This window comes from Ranitomeya imitator, chromosome 7, assembly GCF_032444005.1.
Source record: "Ranitomeya imitator isolate aRanImi1 chromosome 7, aRanImi1.pri, whole genome shotgun sequence".
Taxonomy (NCBI): domain Eukaryota; kingdom Metazoa; phylum Chordata; class Amphibia; order Anura; family Dendrobatidae; genus Ranitomeya; species Ranitomeya imitator.
This window is the reverse complement of record NC_091288.1, coordinates 132,868,723-132,892,600: the sequence shown is the minus strand read 5'-3', so window position 1 is coordinate 132,892,600 and position 23,878 is coordinate 132,868,723. Positions and strand designations below refer to the sequence as shown.

The window sequence follows — 23,878 nt, the reverse complement described above, 5'->3', positions numbered from 1 at the left end:
CCTCATCTCTTTTGGTTCCAGTCCACAAAATGGAATAAGATCCCCCATATTCTGGACGAAAAGTGAGTGCTCTGAGTAGGTACGTCTTGAGGACGGCGTCCTTCTGAAGGTTGGATGTTTTATTTGGGCTTCCTGACGGTAGAGCAAGGCTTCCTGACATTTTCAGGAAGGGTTTAGCTGTTTCATCGACCATGATAACATGGTGAATTCTTTTCACCATCCAGGAGTCCTTCCGTGCTAGATGTCAGCCTATCTCCCTGTCTATCAAGGGTTCTAGGCACCAGGCGTCAGCAAGGCACGCCTGGAAGCTTGCGGATTCGTCCAGTCCGCATGCATTCTTGAAGCACTCTAATTCCCACACTTCCACAGATGTGAGTCTGGGCAGGCGGACTCTGCAGGCCGCGGTGGCGCACTTGTAAGTAGCGGTCACACAGGGCCTGATCTATTGTTGTCCCCACCCAGGGACTGCTTTGGGACGTCCCACGGTCTGTGTCCCCCAATGAGGCGAAGGAGAAATAGGGATTTTTGGGTACTCACCGTAAAATCCTTTTCTCCGAGCCATTCATTGGGGGACACCGCTCCCACCCTGTTATTAGCTTATGCTTGTTTTTTAGAATATGACATGCTATACGCTCATATATTGTTATTGATCTCCTACTGCTTTTGCACCGAACTGGTTAGCTGAGAGCCAGCAGTAGGGTGTATACTGCAGGGGAGGAGCTAACTTTTTTTGTATCACTTAGTGTCAGCCTCCTATTGGCAGCAGCATACACCCACGGTCTGTGTCCCCCAATGAATGGCTCGGAGAAAAGGATTTTACGGTGAGTACACAAAAATCCCTATGTTAGGGCAGTGAGAATCTGGAATTGCTTGCCTGAGGAGGTGGTGATGGCGAACTCAGTCGAGGGGTTCAAGAGAGGCCTGGATTTCTTCCTGGAGCAGAACAATATTGTATCATACAATTATTAGGTTCTGTAGAAGGACGTAGATCTTGGGATTTATTATGATGGAATATACAGTGGGGCAAAAAAGTATTTAGTCAGTCAGCAATAATGCAAGTTCCACCACTTAAAAAGATGAGAGGCGTCTGTAATTTACATCATAGGTAGACCTCAACTATGGGAGACAAACTGAGAAAAAAAATCCAGAAAATCACATTGTCTGTTTTTTAAACATTTTATTTGCATATTATGGTGGAAAATAAGTATTTGGTCAGAAACAAAATTTCATCTCAATACTTTGTAATATATCCTTTGTTGGCAATGACAGAGGTCAAACGTTTTCTGTAAGTCTTCACAAGGTTGCCACACACTGTTGTTGGTATGTTGGCCCATTCCTCCATGCAGATCTCCTCTAGAGCAGTGATGTTTTTGGCTTTTCGCTTGGCAACACGGACTTTCAACTCCCTCCAAAGGTTTTCTATAGGGTTGAGATCTGGAGACTGGCTAGGCCACTCCAGGACCTTGAAATGCTTCTTATGAAGCCACTCCTTCGTTGCCCTGGCGGTGTGCTTTGGATCATTGTCATGTTGAAAGACCCAGCCACGTTTCATCTTCAATGCCCTTGCTGATGGAAGGAGGTTTGCACTCAAAATCTCACGATACATGGCCCCATTCATTCTTTCATGTACCCGGATGAGTCGTCCTGGCCCCTTTGCAGAGAAACAGCCCCAAAGCATGATGTTTCCACCACCATGCTTTACAGTAGGTATGGTGTTTGATGGATGCAACTCAGTATTCTTTTTCCTCCAAACAAGACAAGTTGTGTTTCTACCAAACAGTTCCAGTTTGGTTTCATCAGACCATAGGACATTCTCCCAAAACTCCTCTGGATCATCCAAATGCTCTCTAGCAAACTTCAGACGGGCCCGGACATGTACTGGCTTAAGCAGTGGGACACGTCTGGCACTGCAGGATCTGAGTCCATGGTGGTGTAGTGTGTTACTTATGGTAGGCCTTGTTACATTGGTCCCAGCTCTCTGCAGTTCATTCACTAGGTCCCCCCGCGTGGTTCTGGGATTTTTGCTCACAGTTCTTGTGATCATTCTGACCCCACGGGGTGGGATTTTGCGTGGAGACCCAGATCGAGGGAGATTATCAGTGGTCTTGTATGTCTTCCATTTTCTAATTATTGCTCCCACTGTTGATTTCTTCACTCCAAGCTGGTTGGCTATTGCAGATTCAGTCTTCCCAGCCTGGTGCAGGGCTACAATTTTGTTTCTGGTGTCCTTTGACAGCTCTTTGGTCTTCACCATAGTGGAGTTTGGAGTCAGACTATTTGAGGGTGTGCACAGGTGTCTTTTTATACTGATAACAAGTTTAAACAGGTGCCATTACTACAGGTAATGAGTGGAGGAAAGAGGAGACTCTTAAAGAAGAAGTTACAGGTCTGTGAGAGCCAGAAATCTTGATTTTGTTTCTGACCAAATACTTATTTTCCACCATAATATGCAAATAAATTGTTAAAAAAACAGACAATGTGATTTTCTGGATTTTTTTTTTCAGTTTGTCTCCCATAGTTGAGGTCTACCTATGATGTAAATTACAGACGCCTCTCATCTTTTTAAGTGGTGGAACTTGCACTATTGCTGACTGACTAAATACTTTTTTGCCCCACTGTATGCTGAACTGGATGGACAAATGTCTTTTTTCGGCCTTACTAACTATGTTACTATGTTAATGGCATTCCGCAATTGTGCCCATGCTGCATTTTTTTTCCCCCAGTGGAAACACTTTGCAGAAAAAAACGCAGCATGTTCATTATTTCTGCATAATCGCGGTGATTCCGCAGCCATAGGATTGCATTGGAACTCTCACTTTACGCATGTGGCTATGCCCACCATGCGTAAAGTGAGCGCTTTATGTGCGGATGGTACCCATTGTAATTCAATGGGGCCGCAAAAACAACGGAAGGTTGTTCTTGCGGTGCACTGTGACTTCAGGTTTTGTGGGCCGCCGTTTTTTTCCAGTGCTTTTGCCATAGTATTGCACACCTGAAAAATGGCAATCCGCAAAACAACCCTGTAAGTGTAAAAGAAGCCTTAGGTTTGGGATTAGGGTTAGGTTTGGGATTTGGGTTAGGATTAGGGTTATGGGTGTGTTGAGATGAGGGTTAGGTTTTTGGTTATGGTTAGGGTTGGGATTAGGGTTAGGGGTGTGTTGGGGTTAGGGTTGGAGTTAGAATTGGGGGTTTCCACTGTTTAGGTACATCAGGGGGTCTCCAAACGAGACATGGCTCCACCATTGATTCCAGCCAATTTTGCATTGAAAAAGTCAAATGGTGCTCCCTCCCTTCTGAGCTCTGCCGTGCACCCAAGCAGTGTTTTACCCCCACATATGGGGCTTCAGCGTATTCAGGACTAATTGGACAACAACTTTTGGGGTCCAGTTTCTCCTGCTACCCTTGGGAAATTTATACAAATTGTGGGCTAAAAAATCATTTTTGTGGAAAAAAGTTTTTATATTTTCACGGCTTTGCGTTATAAACTTCTGTGAGGCACTTGGGCGTTCAAAGTGCTCACCACACATATTGATAAGCTTCTTAGGGGTTCTAGTTCCCAAAATGGGGTCACTTGTGGGGGGTTTCTACTGCTTAGGCACATCAGTGGCTCTGCAACACAACATGATGCCTGCAGACCATTACATCAAAGTCTGCATTCCAAAACATCACTACTTCCCTTCCGAGCTCTGCCACGCGCCCAAACGGTGGTCCCCCCCATCCCCACATATGGGGTATCTGCGTACTCAGGACAATCTTTGCAACAACTTTTGGGGTCCAATTTCTATTGCTACCCTTGTGAAAGTAAAAAATTGCAGGCTAAAAAATCATTTGTGAGGGAAAAAAAGATTTTTTTATTTTCATGGCTCTACGTTATAACTTCTGTGAAGCACTTGGGGGTTCATAGTGCTCACCACACATCTAGATAAGTTCCTTAAGGGATCTAGTTTCCAAAATGGTGTCACTTGTGGGGGTTTTCCACTGTTTAGGCACATCAGGGGCTCTCTAAATGTGACATGACATCCGTTCTCAATTCCAGCCAATTCTGCATTGGAAAAGTCAAATGGCGCTCCTTGCCATCCAAGCTCTGTCGTGTGCCCAAACGGTGGTGGGAATTGCGGAATTCATTCTAAATGATGGGATGCATAATGTATGCCGTTTTTTTTTGTGGTTTTATAGCGAAAACCATGAAAAATCAGCAACGTGTGCACACAGCCTTAGTGTGCAGAAACGCTGCAGTTCCACACAAAAAAGTGACATGCTGCGGAAAAAAAAAAGCTGTGTTTCGGTGCGGCTTTTTCCGCAGCATGTGCACAAGTCTGCGGCTCCCATAGACTTACATTGGTTGTGCACTACACTGAGGATTTGATGCAATTACATGTGGCAAAAAAAGCTGCGGATCTGCAATCAAATCCGCAACGTGTGCGCACAGCCTTAAATTTAGTGAACCTACATTCTATGTACTCCCCAAGGTACATAAGGGTCTCCACCCCCTTAAGGGACGACCTATTGTCTCTGGGGTGGATTCCCTGACACAAAAATGTGGGATCTATATAGATCAGATTCTTCATCCATTTGTCATCTCCATCCCCTCATGCCTGAGAGACACATCAGACCTATTACTTAAACTCGAAGGTGTGCATTTGGGTCAAAATGTGTGGCTAGCTTCTATTGATATAGAGGCATGATATAGCAGTATCCCACATCCAGCAGGGATTCATGGTGTGAAGTATTTCTTACAACAGAGATCGGTGACTTGCAGTGAACATAATGACTTTGTGTTGTCATTATTAGAATATGTGTTGACCCATAAGGTATTTACCTTTGATGGTAAACACTTCCACCAGCTCAGGGGCACTGCGATGGGGTATCCCTGTGCCCATTCGTATGCAAACTTGTTCCTGGGCTGGTGGGAGGAGACCATCGTCTTTGGAGGTGAGGATAGGTGGTGGCATGAACATATGTCTATTTGGTATAGATAATGTTTTTGTGGTATGGACAGGAATTAAAGAGGAGTTCCATGAGTTCCTTCAGTGTCTGAACGTAAATGATGTGGGTCTTAGATCTACATCAGAAATTAACGAGGAAGAATTGGCATTCTTAGATATCAAAATCAGGAAGGAGACAATGGGGGGTAGCCACTAGTATATATCATAAGCCGACAAGTACTAATAGCTTACTACATTGGAATAGCCACCATCCGGTCCCCCTCGAGAGGGATCCCTAAGGGACAATTCCTTAGATTGAGAGGGAATTGCTCTGGATATGATACATTCAAAAGTCAGGCGGGGGACATGTTTAATAGGTTTCAAGAAAAGGGATACCCTAGGCACGTGCTTGATACAGCGTTTAATTTTGTGAAAAAGACGGATCGACAAGGCCTTTTACAGAAGCGTGCCAAGGATGATTCTCAGGATGTTGTGAGGGTCATTGGTACCTTTGATGCGCGGCATCAGGACGTGAGACGGATATTTGCAAAACATTGGGACATTCTGTGATTTGACCCAGACCTGTCGGAGACAGTGGGCGAACGCCCGAATATTACATTCAGGAAGGGCAGATCAATTAGAGATATGCTGGTACATAGCCAGTACCAGAGACCTAAAGTCAGTGGTACTGTACTTGGCTTCACAGGAGACCATGTAGCTGTTTTAAATGTGGCGACTGCAGGCTATGTAGGCGGATGAGACCCTGTAAAGGTTTCAGAGCTCCACCACAGGTAACATTTTCTACCAACGGGAGTTCTCTAACTGTAAGACTACGGGTGTGGTGTATTTGGCATCCTGCTCCTGCCCAAAGGACTACATAGGGAAAACCAAGAGGGAATTCAGGAGGAGAGTGGGGGAGCACATTGGTGACATTAGAAATAACAGCGATACCCCATTGGCCAAGCATATGCACACATACCATAGTGAGGATCCAACAGGAGTTAGGTTCACGGTTATAGAGGTTGTTAAGGTGAACCCGTGGGGGGGGGGAACATTGACAGGATGATCCTCAGACGTGAATGTGAGTGGATATTTAGGATGGAATCCCGAGAACCTAAGGGAATGAATGAGCAGGTGTCATATGCCTGCTTTCTATAGATGTATTTACCATTGTCCTTTGCCAGCTTTATTTATCCTTTCCCTTTCTTTTTTGAGCCTGAATAAGACAGGTTCTTTAGTTACTGACTGTGCTGAATTTTCGTTAGATTCCTCATTGGGGAATAGCATATATTATTATGATATATCAAAGAATCAAAGAATATCGCCCATCTTCCTTTAGTATTTTCCGCAGGTGTGCTATCGCTAACTGGTTGAAGCAACTTTATACCTGCGGTGGGCATCCTTTATCATATACGATGCTGTGACTCTTACAGTGGCATGATTTGAAAAATACACCTGCTGGCCCATATGGAACCAATGTGGGCTAGTAAAGCATATTCAAATCTAGCCCGGAGTTTTTGGGCTAATATGCTGTGATTGCCTAATGTACCGTGCCGATGTATCAGCCATTATTTATATGGAAGTGATACCAACTATGGGGATTCTGTGCCCTAAATACTAGTGTGATCCATGTACATTGCGTTTGCTTACCTGGATTTAATTGAGCCAGGTTTGGATAGGGGAATAAGTCTCAAGCGCTCTGTTTTGTATATACGGTAGCGTAGTATACAGCCTGTTTTCTCCCTAATATCTATCGGGGATCTGGGGCCAGGGTATTAGATTGGTAGATAAAATAGCCCCCCCATTTACGTGCTCCCCGAGCGCTGCACTCTGTATCTGAGGTGCGGCGCACTTTGAAACTATCTGTGCTACTAGTGCAGTGGCGTGTGTGGTGCTTAGATTGTTCCTCCGTAGTTACTAGGCAACCCCCAGCGCGTGCGCACGGAGTGCATGGGAGAACGTAATATCCAGGAAGTAGTCCCTGGGGAAACCGGAAGTCCTCATGTATGCGCGTCATGGAGTAATGGGACGGATGCGGTCCAGAGCGTTCCAGGAGGCGCACGCGCATTAAGGGGCGGAGGTGACGCAACCCGGCTGTGGGCAGCACGCCACAGGAAATGGAGGGGAAGTATCATTACAAGGCACACATGGCGGTAAATATAAAAAGGAAGCTGTTAATATCTGGCACTAAGCTATCATCTATTATGACGCAAGATATCATGACATCGGGCCTCCTGATGAGCCTAAGCAGGTGAAACGCGTTGAGGCGCTAACGCTAAAGGGTTAATGGTGCATGACATTCAGTCAAAGTGCAGATGAGTATTAATGGTTTCCATCTCTTTTGTCATTGGCTATGATTCATTGTGAACCCGGTTCGCTGGGGTACATGCATGTAGGTGAACCACTGGATGATTAAATGTATCTTTGAGAATTTTGGGGGGATCCCCTTATTGTAATTGTCCAGGGCACTGACTAAATAAGGATGGAAATCTAGATGAGTTTATCAAAACTTCTGAGGTGGTGAGTGGTGTATACCTAATACCAACCACGCCTTTGTATTACTGTCTGCAGAATTTAATGTCTTATTTATCGAAACACCATTTCTTGCCCTCTGTGTTCATGTTTGTTTTTAAGCTTTTGGGGTTCTAGTCATTTCCTTAGGACAGCAGACCTATGTTTATTGATAAAGGTCCTGTAGGCTGTGGGTAGAGGATCTCACTAGTGGCTGCAGGGTTTATCAGGGACCCTAGGGTCAGCCATCGTGGAGCGGGGGCGCCAATACGCTCCCCCCTAGGGTGTCTACCTCCGCAGCTAGGTAGGGTTTATCTAGTTACTTGTCCAGGGATATCTAGCAATACCCATTAGATTTCTTGGGTTGAACGCTTTTTTTTTTTTTTTTTTTGTCACGACGGGTGGTATGGTTTGCTTTTATTTTAACCCCTTCATTACCTTGGGATTTTTCGTTTTTCCGTGTTCGTTTTTCACTCCCCTCATTCCCAGAGCCATAACTTTTTTTATTTTTCCGTCAATTTGGCCATGTGAGGGCTTATTTTTTGCGGGACGAGTTGTACTTTTGAACAACATCATTGGTTTTAGCATGTCGTGTACTAGAAAACGGAAAAAAATTCCAAGTGCGGTGAAATTGCAAACAAAGTGCAGTCCCACACTTGTTTTTTGTTTGGCTTTTTTGCTAGGTTCACTAAATGCTAAAACTGACCTGCCATTATGATTCTCCAGGTCAGTACGAGTTCATAGACACCTAACATGACTAGGTTATTTTTTACCTAAGTGGTGGAAAAAAAATTCCAAACTTTGCTAAAAAAAAAAAAAAAAAGAAATTGCGTCATTTTCCGATACTCGTAGCGTCTCCATTTTCCATGATCTGGGGTCGGTTGAGGGCTTTTTTGCGTGCCGAGATGATGTTTTTAATTATAGCATTTTGGTGCAGATACGTTCTTTTGATCGCCCGTTATTGCATTTTAATGCAATGTCGCAGCGACCAAAAAAACGTAATTCTGGCATTTCGAATTTTTTTCTCGCTACGCTGTTTAGCGATCAGGTTAATGCTTTTTTTAAATTGATAGATCGAGCGATTCTGAACGCGGCAATACCAAATATGTGTAGATTTGATTTTTTTTTTTTTCATTGATTTATTTTGATTGAGGCGAAAGGGGGGTGATTTAAACTTTTATATATTTTTTTTATTTTTTTCACATTTTTTTTTAAACTTTTTTTTTTTTTTTTTTTTTTTACTTTTGCCATGCTTCAATAGCCTCCATGGGAGGCTAGAAGCAGGCACAGCACGATCGGCTCAGCTACATAGCAGCGATCTGCTGATCGCTGCTATGTAGCAGAAATGGAGGTGTGCTGTGAGCGCTGACCACAGGGTGGCGCTCACAGCTGCCGGGGATCAGTAACCATAGAGGTCTCAAGGACCTCTATGGTTACAATACTGAAGCACCTCCGATCATGTGACAGGGGTCGGCGATGCCGTCATTTCCGGCCGCCCGGCCGGAAGCGGTAGTTAAATGCCACTGTCTGCGTTTGACAGCGGCATTTAACTAGTTAATAGGCGCGGGCAGATCGCGATTCTGTTCAAAACGGCTGACATGTCCCGGCTTTGATGCGGGCTCACCGCCGGAGCCCGCATCAGAGCGGGGCTTCTGACCTCGGACGTACTATCCCGTCCGAGGTCAGAAAGGGGTTAATAATAAGTTATTTTTAGTTTTAGGGTATTTACATGATTTTTTTTTTTTCATTTAGTGAACCTAGCAAAAAAGCCAAGCAAAAAACAAGTGTGGGATTGCACTTTTTTTGCAATTTCATCACATTTTGAATTTTTGTCACTTTTCTGTTACACAACATGCTAAAACCAATGGTGTCGTTCAAAAGTAGAACTTGTCCCGCAAAAGACAAGCCCTCACATGGCCATATTGATGGAAAAATTATGGCTCTGGAAAGAATTGGAGCGATAAACTAAAAAACCTAAAAAAAAAAAGCTCCAAGGGTGAAGGGGTTTAGAAACATGGATATGGACATATCTATGGAAATAGATACATACAGAGATAGGTAAGATAGATAGATCTATCTATCATCGATCTATTATCTATCTATCTATTATCTATGTCTAGCTATCTACCCATCTGTGTGTAATAGAGTGTGGGTTGGACAAATGTAAAAGAGGAGGTTGGACAAGAAATGACATCACAAATCTTTTTGAAGAGAGGAGGGAGGGGTTTGGGTGTGTTTTAGAGTGGGTGTGCTAGGTTCGGGCTTAGTGGCCAGTGCAATGCATCATGGAACTTGTAGTATTAGACCACAATAAGTCAGGAGAAAGGAAGTTGTCTTTAACCCCATGAGAGCTGGATCCAGCACTGAAGATGTGCTGCTACAGCATGATAAAAGGTAATATTGCTAAAATAAACATAGTGGATGTTTTCAGTGGCACATAATAGCAAGATTTATGAAAAAAAATGTTATAGTAGTGGACGACTTCTTTAATCCAAAGCCAGACTATAGATAAGGTGCGGATTAAGGGATAGTTCTCCCCATAGTGCCCAAAATCTATTGTGAGTAAAGGAAAAAGCAATGTAATACCTAGTACTGCAACACTGCTCTTGAGATGATTGTAGGTAACCACCTAGTAGTATAAAGGTCTGTGGAAAACAAGTGGTCCAGATGTGACTAATATGCTGTCCAAATGAAGGTAATAGACTTTGCAATAGCGCCAATAGTACTATAAGTACTATAAGTAAAAGGTGCCCAGTAGCTCTAAGTAATCAACATCTTGAACTATCTCCTCTCCCCAGCGGAACTGTGTTTTTACAGAAGGGGTTATCCTTCTGCCCCATCCCTATATGGGACTCGTTCCAGCTTGCGAAGGATCTTGAGCGTTTTTACCGGACTATTAGATTAAAAACTCACTTTGGGTTGTCCCCTAGAGAGGTGGCATCACCATCACGTGATATCTCGGTTCCTGAGCTCTCAATTTCATCACTTGGCCTCCGTACTTCTAGTAATTTCTGTCCTCCACGCACATACCATTCAACTGAGACTTTCATCTCACTAGTGGACCATGAAGTCAAAATGCTTTCTCATCAACAACTTGGTCTTTTTCCTGCACATTCTAATCTTTCATTGATTGAAAAACAGGCTCTCACTTCTCTCCATAACAACAAAACTATTATAATTAATTATTATTTTTTGCTTACTGGGAAGATTTAATTCTGCCTTTTTGTAACCTTTTTTTCTTTTTCTGATATGTTTCTTTTATATTTGCAGCGATAAAGTGATTAAGGCTCTGGCAGAGCCGAAACGTCGTGTTTATATCGCATCTACTATATATTTTGCTCCCACAAATTGGTTTAAATTTTATTATTTATACAATTAGCATGAAATCTACATGAGTGTGCGCTGAATTTATATTATACTGTCATTAGGGCCAATTGGTCCATTACAACGTCACCTCAGAATTTGGATCGAGTGCACGCTAACTTTACTTCTACTAAAGGGGAACAGACATAGGCCGATGGGAGTAGTTGTCTCATCGGCCTGTGTCTAGTTACATGCACACGCGCGCACGTGCACACACACGCACACTTACTTACCACACTGATCATGAAAGGGACATCCAGCTCTATACAATCATACCAGTCCATGTTAGCAGCCATCATCCAGGAAGACTGGAATGATCTGAGATTCTCATCTTCCTGGATTTTGGGATGCTCATGGGATGGCATGATGGGATGCCCATGATGTCAATTCCTTTTTGCGGCGGTTTTGATCTACAAAACTGCCGCAAATGTGCTTGAAATCCGCAAACATTTTTAATATTTACGGATTTCAAGCTTTCCAATACAAGTCTATGGCGGCGGAATTGCTGCGATTCCTCAAAATAAATGAACATGCTGCATATTTTACTGCGATGCAATTCCGCTGCGGAAAAATATGCAGCATGGGTACAGCAATTGCGGGATGCAATTAAAATTAATGGGATGCACTTTGTTAGCATTTAAGTGTTTCCGCTGCGGAAAAACACGGCGGAAACGCTTAAACGCAACATGGGCACACAGTCTTATTGTTTCAAATTGTTCATTGTGGGAAAACTTGTTTTAAACAGCTTCTAACTCTTTAGGCATAAATAAAAATGCATGGCATTAAAATCATAATGGTGAGAGATAACTAAAGGTTGCTTCTTCTTTGGTACTAATACAGTTAGTGTAATTGGTGAACAATTTATTTTGCAGACACTATTAATTCTCTGTTTATATTACTTTCAGAGGCTGGGCCTCACACTACAGTCTTGAGAAATTTTGCATGCTTACAAAAATCCTGACCCTAAAGCAGAAACCTATGAATCCCATGACGCTGTTGGCTTCCATCATTCGACAGTGCCATTATAACCTGGAACATCTATACATTTGTGAACCTGGCCCAGGAGTGGGCAGTTAATTTTCTCAAGGGGCAACATGAGAGACTGTGACTGTTGTGGAGCGCTGAACTAATAGGCTGAAATTAATTCTGCTCAGTATTAATATTAACATATTACAATTAATATAAAATAATTATTACAATATTGAGCAGAATTAAGTATGCTGACATCCTCCTATATATCGTTTCAGTTTGCACATAGCCCCTTTTATATATCATATGAGCACACATGCAGCCCCTATATGCCATAGGAGCACCCACATAGCATCCCCTTGACCAGCAGGAGACCCACATAGCCTCCCCATGTCCAGCAGGAGTCCCCACATAGCCTTCCCATGTTCAGCAGCAGTCCCCACATAGCATCTCTATGTCCAGCAGGAGTCCCCACATAACCTCGCCATGTCCAGCGGGAGTCGCCACACGGCCTCCCCATTATGTCCAGCGGAAGTCGCCACACTGCCTCCCCATCATGTCCAGCGGGAGTCGCCTCACGGCCTCCCCATCATGTCCAGCGGGAGTCGCCACACGGCCTCCCCATCATTTGTAGCGGGGGTCACCACATGGCCTCCCCATCATGTCCAGCGGGGGTCGCCACATGGCCTCCCCATCATGTCCAGCCGCAGTCGCCACACGGCCTCCCCATGTCCAGCACGTGAGCCACACAGCCTCCCCATGTCCAGCACGAGAGCCATACAGCCTTTTCTCATCTAGCATGAGACCCTATAGCTTCCCCATGTCTGGAATGAGACCTCCATAGCTTATGCATATAGAGGTGACATTGGGCGCCAGCCAACAGACTGGGGAGGGCATGGTGTGACTTTTGGGCCACTGTTTTTAGCCCCTCAGCTAACTCAGTCCACAGGCTGGACATGAACAGACAGAGGACTGGATGTGACCTGCGGGCTGCACTTTGCCCAGGTCTGACTTAGCATAATATAACTTAAAATTTAAAACATGTTTATCTTAATTTTATTTTTTGCCTTGTTTTATGTGTTTTTTTATGTTTTGTTTTTTTCAGGCTAGAGATGAACAAGTGAAGCAAATGCTTAAAGTAATATCTGGAGAGATCTGTGAACTTGATATGAGTGATTGCTACTGGCTGACCTTCCCTACCATGGATATTGTATCGAGCTGTAGGAAACTTGTTAAATTGAATATGTCTGGATGTTCAATAACCTCTCTGAGGTTGTCTAAGATTCTTACAAATCTTCATTTTTTGTGTTCGTTGTCTATTGACATCAATGCAGGTTTTGACTCTGGACAGCTGAGTAGTGAGTGTAGAACTACTCTCGGGCACTTGAGAGAATTAAAACAGACTCTGTTTGTTCCATCTTATGGTGTTGTGCCCTGTTGCACTAGACTTGAAAAGTTGCTTCTCTACTTTGAAGTATTGGATAGAACTCGTGAAGGAATGGTAATGTCTGGTCAACTCATGGTAGGAGAAAGTAATGTGCCACATTACCAACACCTTAGACTGTTTTATGCTCGTCTTGCACCTGGATATATAAATGAAGAGGTTGTTCGATTGTATCTAGCAGTTCTTAGTGATCGTACTCCGGAAAATCTTAGATCTTTTCTCATATCTGTTCCTGGAAGCTTAACAGAAAGCAGAGCTACCAAAAATCTCTTTGAATCCATGGCAAAAAATGTAACGTTGGAGGCCTTCCAGTTACCAAAATCCTGGCTTAATGGATCTTCATTACTCCAGCACATGAAGTTTAGTTGTCCTTCATATTTGAGTTTTAGCCGCTGCATGATTTCTGGTGAACAGCTTACTCAGTCAATCTTAAATGGTAGAAGAGACTGCAAAAGCCTTGTCAGTTTGAATTTGAGGGGATGCACATTATGCCATATTTCAAACTTAACTTTCAGAAAACCAGAAGATGAAATTGATTGTTCAGTTTTAGATGGATTAATATCTGCTTGCCCAAACCTTGTACATTTGAACTTGTCATCAGCACACCACCATAGTTCAGTTACATCTGGAGTACATCTTTGTGACATTCTTTCACAGCTTAAGAAACTACGATCGATATCTTTACCAGTGTGTGCTATAACAGATACTAGAACCAAAACTCTCTATCAGACTCCAGGACAGTCTGTTCCCAGCAATTCTGCTTATACCTTTGGCAAAAAGGTGCGTATTGGAATACCCTCTTTTCCAAAGATGTCTGAAGAGCAAGATACATTTAAATTACAGTCTGCATTCTGGAAACTTCTCAAGGAAATACCAGTTTTGCAACAATTAGAACTGATTGGCTCTAATTTTTATTCAGTTATGCCTCGAAATGATCCTGCAATACGAAATACTTACCCACCATGTAAACGTTCCCAAACTGTGCGTGATGAAGATATCGCCGCAATCAGTCAACTTAGTTTTTTGCAAAGTCTTACCCTGGCACAGCTGCCGGGAATACTTACAGGTTCTTGCCTTGTGAGCATTGGTAGGAGCTGTCAGCAGTTGCGTACCTTATCGCTTGCAAATTTTGGTATGATGGGCAAAACGATGTTCATGCCGTCACTGTGCGAGATGTTGACACACTGCAAATATTTAAAAGATCTCAGGTAAGCAATAATATTTTCTGTGGTATTCTGTAATTCTGTTTATTCTTATTGCTCCTATAGGGTCAACATATTCTGAAACTCTATACAGAGGTTTTAACCCTTTCACCCTCAATCCCGATTTTGCCTCCCTGACCAGGCCAGGTTTTTCATTTCTGACCAGTGTCCGTTTTATGAGGTAACAACTCTGGAACGCTTCAACGGATCCTAGTGATTTTCAGATTGTTTTTTCAGGACATGCTGTATTCATGTTAGTTTTATATTTTGGTCAATGTAGTTTGCTTTTACTTATGAAAACATCGAACATTTGACAAAGTTTGAAAATTTCACCACTTTCTAGTTTTGAATTTTTCTGCCCTTAGAGCAGATAGTCATACCACACAAAATACTTAATAAATAACATTTAGAACTAATCTACTTTACATCAGCATCATGTTTAACCATTGTTTTGTTATGAAATTATAAGTATTAAAAATGTATCAGCAATTTTTCATTTTCTAACAAAATTTACAAAACCAATTTTTTAGGGGGATCACATCAGATTTGAAGTGACTTTTGATGGGTCTATATGGAATAAAATACCCAAGTGAACCATTTTAAAAAGTGCACCCCTCAAAGTGCTCAAATCCACATTCAATAAGTTTATTAACCCTTTGGGTGCTTCACAAGAATTAAAGCAATGTAGAAGCAAAAATGAAACATTTATTTTTTTTCCCCAAAAAATATTGTTTTAAACCCAGATTTTGCATTTTCACAAGGGTAACGGGGAAAAATAGACCTTACAATTTTGTTGTGCAATTTCATCCATATGTGGTGAAAAACTTCTGTTTGGGGATATGGCAGGTTTGGCATGGAAAGAGTGACGTTCGACTTTTGGAGCCCCAAATTGGCTGAAGTAGATAGAGGGTGCCATGTTATGTTTGCATCACCCCTGATGTGTTTAAGCAGTAAAAACCCATGACACGTGACCCCATTTTGTAAAGTACACTCCTCAAGCAATTTATCTAGATGTGTGGTGAGCACCATGAATCTGAAGGTGTTTCACAGAATTTTATAGCAATGGGCCATGAAAATTAACCCCTTTCTGATATCGAATGTAATAATCCCGTCCGCGTGCCCTGGGGATATCTGACCGGGGACGGATTATGTCTGCACGATTGCCCGCACACACGGGTGATCTTTTTTTCTAATAATCTTTATTTTTTTTATATAGCGCTAACATATTTCGCAGCGCTTTACAGGTTGCATACTTTATCATCGCTGTCCCCGTTGCGTAAGTTGGAGTGGAAAAAAACAGGGTGGCACAGGTTAAGGAGCTGAAACTCCTAAACCCTTCATCCAATTTTAATGTGGATACCTTCAAATGAAAGCTGAAAGTCTGAACTTCAACTGCATCTTTATTGTTTTGTTTAAAATTCATTGTGGTAATGTCTAGAACCAAAATTAGAAAAATGTTGTCTCTGTCTAAGTATATATGGACCTAACTGTAAATGAGGTATCACTATAATAATACTGATACGAAGCAAAAAACTGCCTTATCAATTTTACCACACGGAAAATGGCATAACCCTCCCTTCCAAAAAAAAGGCTGACTTGCTGTTTTTTAAAAACGTCAACTCCTCCCGCAAAAAAACAAGCCCTCACTTGAATCTGTGGGTCAAAATATGGAAAAATATGTAGATGCAAAAACTACTTTTTGCAAGTAAAAAGCGTCTGTTACTGTGTGTGACAGTAGCCAAACATAAAAACCCAATATAAATCTGGAATAGCTGTAATCGCACCGACCCGAAGAATACAGTCACCTAATCGCTTATACCACACGAGGAACGGCGTAAAAAAATATAAAAACCAATACTTCACCTACGGTGGATTTTTTCATTCTTCCTCCCATAGATTGCAGTAAGCTCAGCTTACATTTATCCTGTGCATTGTGCTGAGCGCTTGCATTGGGGTTTCCGTGTAAATCTCTGAAATACGCGATTCAGACGAAGCCTCTGGCAGAAGATTCCCTATAATGAGGCAGATGGAGGCACTGTAGACACCGTCTGACCTGTGATTCGGCGGTGTCAGTGTTTTTAGGATTACGTAAAAGTGCTGACCACAATTCTGAAAAGGACACCACTGAACCGAGGCCAGATGAAGTCCAGAGTAATTCTGTTGCCTCATTATAGTGAATGAATCCCTTGGGGGTTTCATCTGAATCACGTAACTCAGAGATTAAGATGAAAACACCAAAGCAAGTGGTCAACATAGAGCGTCTGATAAATGTGATCCCAAATGTTTTGTAAAATGTTCCCAACAAAACTTCAACTCAATTTACAAAATAAGTCCCCACTCAGGTCTGTCAATAGAGGTAGCTTCCATTTTACTAATAGTACAAAGGGTCTGTAAAAGTGCTGTAGCTCTTCACACCCCAAAAGAACTTCAGCAAATTTTGCTCTACCAAAGTTCAAATTCCCCCCTCCTTTCTGAGCCCCACAGTTTGTCTAAACCACGTTTAGCGTCCACATGTTTGGCATTTTTGTAGCAATGACAGACCTCCTAATTTATGGGTGTATGTCTCCATTAGCTTGAGCTGGACAATACAATGGCATTTTGCAATTTTCACTCAGAAACATCCATTATTTCTTGTTTCTGGAAAACACCTATGAGTCAAAATCATCACTACACCTGTAGATAAATTCCCAAAGTGATATAATTTCCAAAATGAGGTTACTTGCGGGGTTGAGGAGTGGGAGGGGGGTTCTGATCTTCTAGCACTTAGCAGCTCTGTATATGATGTCCGCAAGATAGCCTAACAAAATCTGCGCTCCAGGAGGGAAATAGCACACAGTTCCTCCCGATTCTCTCTGCGTGGATAAGCAGTTTTGTACTGCCACATATTGGGTATTTTTACATTCAGCAGAAATTGTGGTACACATTTTGGTGCAATTTTTACTCTTTTCCAGTGTGAAAATGTAAAATCTGAGTGTCACGGGGCTACAGAGAGGTTCCAGAGAACGCAGCGCTCTGGACCTCGTTCACACACACAGTGAACAGAAGCTCTTCTCCTGTATTTTGACCTGGCTGCTTTGTGCCAGCAGTGCAGGAGTTAACCTTATTTGCTAAGTTGCTGAGAGCTGGGTCTCTCAGCTGAAGTGTATTTTTGTCATCTCCTCCTCTATATAGACCCAGCCTTGACTACAGCTAGTGTCAGTGATCAGTTCTGCTGCCTGGCTTGTAGGTTGAAGGAGAGTGATATTTGGAGGTTTATTACAGAGATTGGTGCCTGTTCTTTTGGTTGCTTGTTTAACCTGTTTTCCTTCCTAGTTTTCTCCTTCTCTTCCCTTCTATGTGTACTCTCTGTGGTTGTGTGAGCACTTGTTGAGTTTGAGACTTTACCTTGTCTGTATACCCTGTTTATTGTTGTGTTTATACACTGGTGCAGTCCTCCTCCCTGGGGGGGAGAGGGGGCCACTTATAGGGCCTGCACAGGAGACAGGGAGTCGCTGGCGGCTCGGGCCTCCTAAGCATCATAGGTACCCCCGAGATGAGGGAAAGCCAGGGCCCCATTAAAGTGGTAGGAACAGGTGTGGGTCCCAGTACGCCCTCCTGCCCCTTTAACGCCGCTTACGGCGTGACACTGAGGCTAAAACAAAATTTTGGTGATTAAAAATAATTTTTTCCTCACTGTTCATACATAAAATCCTGTGACACATCTGTGGTGTCAATATGATCACTGCTCCCCTAGATGAATTCATTCATAGGTATAGTTTGTAAAATGGGGCCAGTTATGGGGGCTTCTGCTGTTCTGGCACCTCAAGGGCTCTACCAATGTGACATGGCACAGTGAAACCAGTCCATCAAAATCTGATCTTCAATATGGCACTTATTCCCTCCTGAGCTTTGCACTGTGCCTCAAAAGTCATTTTCAACCACATTTTGGGTATTTGTGTACTTAGGAGAAATTGCACAACAATTTTGGGGTGTTATTTTCTCCTGTTAATTTTGTGAAAATAAAAAATTGGGGCTAAAAACATTTTTGTGGGGAAAATATTTTTTTTTTATTTTTATGGCTCAACATTATATACTTCTTAGAAGCACTTGGGGGGGTTCAAGGTGCTCACAACACATCTAGATTAGTTCCCTGAGAGAGCCAGTTTCCAAAATGTGGTCAATTGTGGGGGTTTCCACTGTTTTGGCACGTCAGAGGCTCTCCAAATTTGACATGACACACTCAGAACATCCCATCAAAGTCTGAGTTCGAAAACGCCCTGCCGCACATACAAACGGTAGTTTCCCCCCACATGCGGGGATATCAGCGTGCTCAGAGAAATTGCACAGTAAATTGAATGGTGTATTTTTTAATGCCATATTTTTATGGCTCAACGTTATAAACTTCTGTTAAAGGTAACCTGTCAACAGGATTGTGCATAGTAACCTACACAGTCAGTTCAGCGCCGTTATACTGATTAAAATGATACCTTGGTTGATGAAATCTGTCTTATGGTTGTTCTTTAAACTTTATTATCAGTTAATCATATGCTCATGCCCTAAGGTGGGTCTTGGAGGGGGTCTTCATGTGGCGCTTTTATTAGGTATTCATAATGCAGACTGCTGACAGGTCACTCATCCCTCAGTGACCTCAGTTTACATAATGAATATAAGTATGTACTTAAAAACAAAACAAACAAAAAAAACCTCGTCTGCTGGTAGATGCCATGTTTCATGTGCCAATAGTACATTTTCTTCATGCTATTAAGGAGAAAAAAAAAAATGAAAATGGTGCCCGCAGCACCTGCGCTGTAGCTCGTATCGGTGTCTATAGCTGTGATCCGAGAACTGCTACTGCGCAGGTGCTGCAGCCACAATTTTAAAATCGATTTTTTTTTTTTTTTTTTTTATCCAAGTTGAATAACATGATGAAAATGTATTATTGGCGCACAAAACATGCGATTATGCTACAGAGCAGGTGCCCCGGCTGGCACCTGCCTGAAGAATTTTTTTTTTTTTTTAAAGTACGGTACATATGGTATATATTCATTATGCAAACTAGGGGGCAGGTCAGTGAGGGACTTCTTTTCACCATAGGAAACAGTACTGCCTTTCTATATTTTTCATGTTATCTTAACCCCTTACCGGCATCGGACGTACTATACCGTCCGATGCCGGCTCCCCTGCTTTGATGCAGGGCTCCGCGGTGAGCCCGCACCAAAGCCGGGACATGTCGGCTGTTTTGAACAGCTGACATGTGCCCGTAATAGGCGCGGGCAGAATCGCGATCTGCCCACACCTATTAACTAGTTAAATGCCGCTGTCAAACGCAGACAGCGGCATTTAACTACCGCTTCCGGCCGGGCGGCCGGAAATGACATCATCGCCGACCCCCGTCACATGTCCGGGGGTCGGCGATGTGTCTCCATTGTAGCCATAGAGGTCCTTGAGACCTCTATGGTTACTGATTGCCCGTCGCTGTGAGCGCCACCCTGTGGTCGGCGCTCACAGCACACGTGCAATTCTGCTACATAGCAGCGATCAGCAGATCGCTGCTATGTAGCAGAGCCGATCGTGCTGTGCCTGCTTCTAGCCTCCCATGGAGGCTATTGAAGCAAGGCAAAAGTTAAAAAAAAAAGTTTAAAAAAATGTGAAAAAAATAAAAAAAATATAAAAGTTTAAATCACCCCCCTTTCGCCCCAATCAAAATAAATCAATAAAAAAAATATCAAATCTACGCATATTTGGTATCGCCGCGCTCAGAATTGCCCGATCTATCAAATAAAAAAAAGTATTAACCTGATCGCTAAACAGCGTAGCGGGAAAAAAACTCGAAACGCCAGAATTACGTTTTTTTGGTCGCCGCGACATTGCATTAAAATGCAATAACGGGCGATCAAAAGAACGTATCTGCACCGAAATGCTATAATTAAAAACGTCATCTCGGCACGCAAAAAATAAGCCCTCAACCGACCCCAGATCACGAAAAATGGAGACGCTACGAGTATCGGAAAATGGCGCAATTTTTTTTTTTTTTTTTTTTTAGCGAAGTTTGGAATTTTTTTTCACCACTTAGATAAAAAATAACCTAGTCATGTTTGGTGTCTATGAACTCGTAATGACCTGGAGAATCATAATGGCAGGCCATTTTTAGCATTTAGTGAACCTAGCAAAAAAGCCAAACAAAAAACCAATGTGGGATTGCACTTTTTTTGCAATTTCACCGCACTTGGAATTTTTTTCCCGTTTTCTAGTACACGACATGCTAAAACCAATGATGTCGTTCAAAAGTACAACTCGTCCCGCAAAAAATAAGCCCTCACATGGCCAAATTGACGGAAAAATAAAAAAGTTATGGCTCTGGGAAGGAGGGGAGTGAAAAACGAACACGGAAAAACGAAAAATCCCCTGGTCATGAAGGGGTTAACTAAATACCAGCTCTCGTCCTGATTCCCGTGCAGTCAGTTCATCTGGACTGCTAGAACATAATTGGAGAAGAAGCAGAGCGTAAGTTTAGCTAAAATGAGCTCAGGACATTCTACATGAACCCAATGCATGTAATGGCGGTCACAGTGATCTACTATCTGTTAGTTGTGAGGTCCCTGCTTTCCAGTGATGAGAAATTGATCCATCACTGACCAGTGAGCTCCACACTTGCCCGCAGTGAATCTTTATAATCCCTACCTACAAATCTTTATTGATAATTAGAACCCACAAATCGGTTCACACCACAAAAAATGACAAAATCAAAAATAAACACTAGTGCTCACATAGACACTAATTAAAAGTGGGGGGTACTAGGTATCCCTGGTGTGTTGTCTATACTCACACCTGCCTATCTGCGGAGGTTGGCACCCTAGGGGGGAGCGTTTTGGCGCCCCCGCTCCACGATGGCTGCCCCTAGGGACCCTGTTGCACCCTACCACCACTAGGGAATCCTCCTACCCACAAGCTATAGGTCCACTAGCAATAAACAAAGATATTTACTGCACTAAAGGAATACTAGACCCCAACACATGACAAACATTAGTATATGTAGAACACATGAGGCATATTCATGGCACCATAGTGAAGGAGTATAAATGACTTCATATACAGATAGCACTCTATTTAAGTAGATTCATTAGATAAACATCATGTTTGCTTAGAGGATTAACCAACCATATTGTCTCCTTTCCCCTAGAGACATCCTAAACAGACCTGCTAGATTCACAATCAAAGTGCAAGGGCAGTTTAAAACGCCCCTCATCTGTGCATATTCCACCAACCACCATGGTTTCAATGTCCCAGAAATCGAGCACAATCCAAGCATCAGATAAGAAACCACGTGGTGTTACATAAATAGTTCAATATGATCACTTCTCTCCCTTCATCTGCCATATGCCAAATAGGTTTTCTGGTGAAAAGGTGGTCCTCAACGTGTTTTGCCCCATCTGGGCTCCTCAGGAGGCTTGATATCCAGATATGTGTCCCGATGGCGATTTCTCATTTTTACAACACCATTTTTTTTTTTAGGGAGCACATCACATTTGAAGTCATTGGGGGGGGGGGGGGGGTCTATATGATAGAAAATACCCAAAAGTGACACCATTCTAAAAACTGCACCTCTCAAGGTGCTCAAAATCACATTCAAGTAGTTTATTTAACCCTTCAGGTGCTTCACAGAAATGTTTAAAAAACAATGAACATTTAACTTTTTCACATAAAATTTACTTCAGTTCCAATTTTTTTATTTTTCCAAGAGTGACAGGAGAAATTGGACCCCAAAAGTTGTGCTATTTGTCCTGAGTACGCTGATACCCCATATGCGGGAGTAAACCACTGTTTGGGCACATGGCAGAGCTCAGAAGGGAAGGAGCGGCGTTTGACTTTTTCAACACAAAATTGGTTGGAATTGAGATCTGTTGCCAGGTCACGTTTGGAGAGCCCCTGATGTGCCTAAACGGTGGAAACGCCCCACAAGTGACACCACTTTGGAAACTAGACCCCCCCCAAGGAACTTATATCGATGTGTGGTGAACACTTTAAACCCCCAAGTGCTTCACAGGAGTTTAGAACGAAGAGCCGTAAAAATATTTTTTCCACAAAAATGATCTTTTCACCCTTAACTTTTTATTTCCCCAAGGGTAACAGTAGAAATTGGACCCCAAAAGCTTTTGTGAAATTTCTCTTGAGCTCACTGTTATCCTATATGTAGGGGAATACTCCTTTTGAGGCACAGTGCAAAGCTCAGAATTGAAGAGGCGCCATATTGGAGTTCAGATTTTGCTGGAATGGTTTGACTGTGCCGTGTCAAATTGGCAGAGCCCCTGAGGTGACAGAGCAACAGAAACGCCCTATATGTGAGCTAATTTTACAAACTACACTCCCCAATAAATTCATCTAGGGGGTGCAATGATCATATTAACACCGCAGGTGCCTTCCAGAATTTTATGCCACTGAGCGGTGAAGAAAGAATAAATTAAATTTTTACCACTAAAATGTTTTTATCCCAAAGTTTTTAATTTTTCTAAGGGCTAATAGGGTTTTTTTTTTTACAGCAAACTGAGGTCCATTTATTCCTGAGTGTGCCAATACCCTACATGTAATCCGGAAATATTTTTCAGGCCCAATGCAAAGCTCAGAAGGCAATGAGTGCCAGGTTTTACTGTTATGATTTGCAGGTGGTATGACCCACTCTGAGATGCCAGATCAGCAGAACCTTGCATAAGTGACCCCATTTTACGAACTACAACTCTTGATGAATTCATCTAGGGGTGCAGTGATCATATTGACACCATGTGTGTGTGTCACAGAATTGTATACCATTAAGCAGTGAAGGCAAAATAACTACCAACATTTTTTTAGCCCCAGATTTTACATTTTCACACACAAAGTGGGTAAAAATGGCCTCCAAATTTGTACCACAATTTCTACTGAACGTGGCAATACTCCATATGTGGCTATACAGTACTACTTAGCCGTAGAGACTCGCGAGGAACGGAGCGCTATTTGTCTATTCAAGTGAATGGATCTGTGCACATGTCAGTGTGTTTCCACGTACCTTGTGTGCGTGGGCAAAACACGCTGACATGTCCGTTTTTTAATGTCAGCAAGGCCAAAAAACATCCCGCACACGTGCATACGCATAACACACATGGATGTCATCCATGTGAGATGCATCGGCGCTGGGGAAGAAGCATTACAGTAAGCTCTGTTTTCCGCCGCTGGGTGCTTGAACACGGCTCTCATCATTCTCCAATGCTCTGCCAGAAATTGGCGCGAGCAGGGGGAAAATGTTGAGAGTTACAGTAGGTACGGAAAGTATTAAGACTCCTTTAAATTTTTCACTCTTTGATTCATTTCAGCCATTTGGTAAATTCAAAAAAGTTCATTTTTTCACATTAATGTACACTCTGCACCCCATCTTGACTGAAAAAAACAGAAATGTAGAAATTTTTGCAAATTAAAAAGAAAACCTGAAATATCACATGGTCATAAGTATTCAG

The 23,878-nt window shown here is 42.6% G+C and overlaps 1 protein-coding gene across 5 annotated transcripts in view; it reads left to right on the top strand.

Moving 5' to 3' along the window:
- FBXL18 (F-box and leucine rich repeat protein 18) overlaps nt 1-23,878 on the top strand; it is a 218,573-nt gene that overhangs the window by 52,078 nt on the left and 142,617 nt on the right. For all 5 annotated transcript variants that reach the window (XM_069733819.1, XM_069733821.1, XM_069733822.1 and 2 more), the window contains exon 3: nt 12,874-14,420. In XM_069733819.1, the coding sequence (XP_069589920.1) occupies nt 12,874-14,420 (1,547 nt within the window). The remainder of the gene's footprint in view (nt 1-12,873; nt 14,421-23,878) is intronic.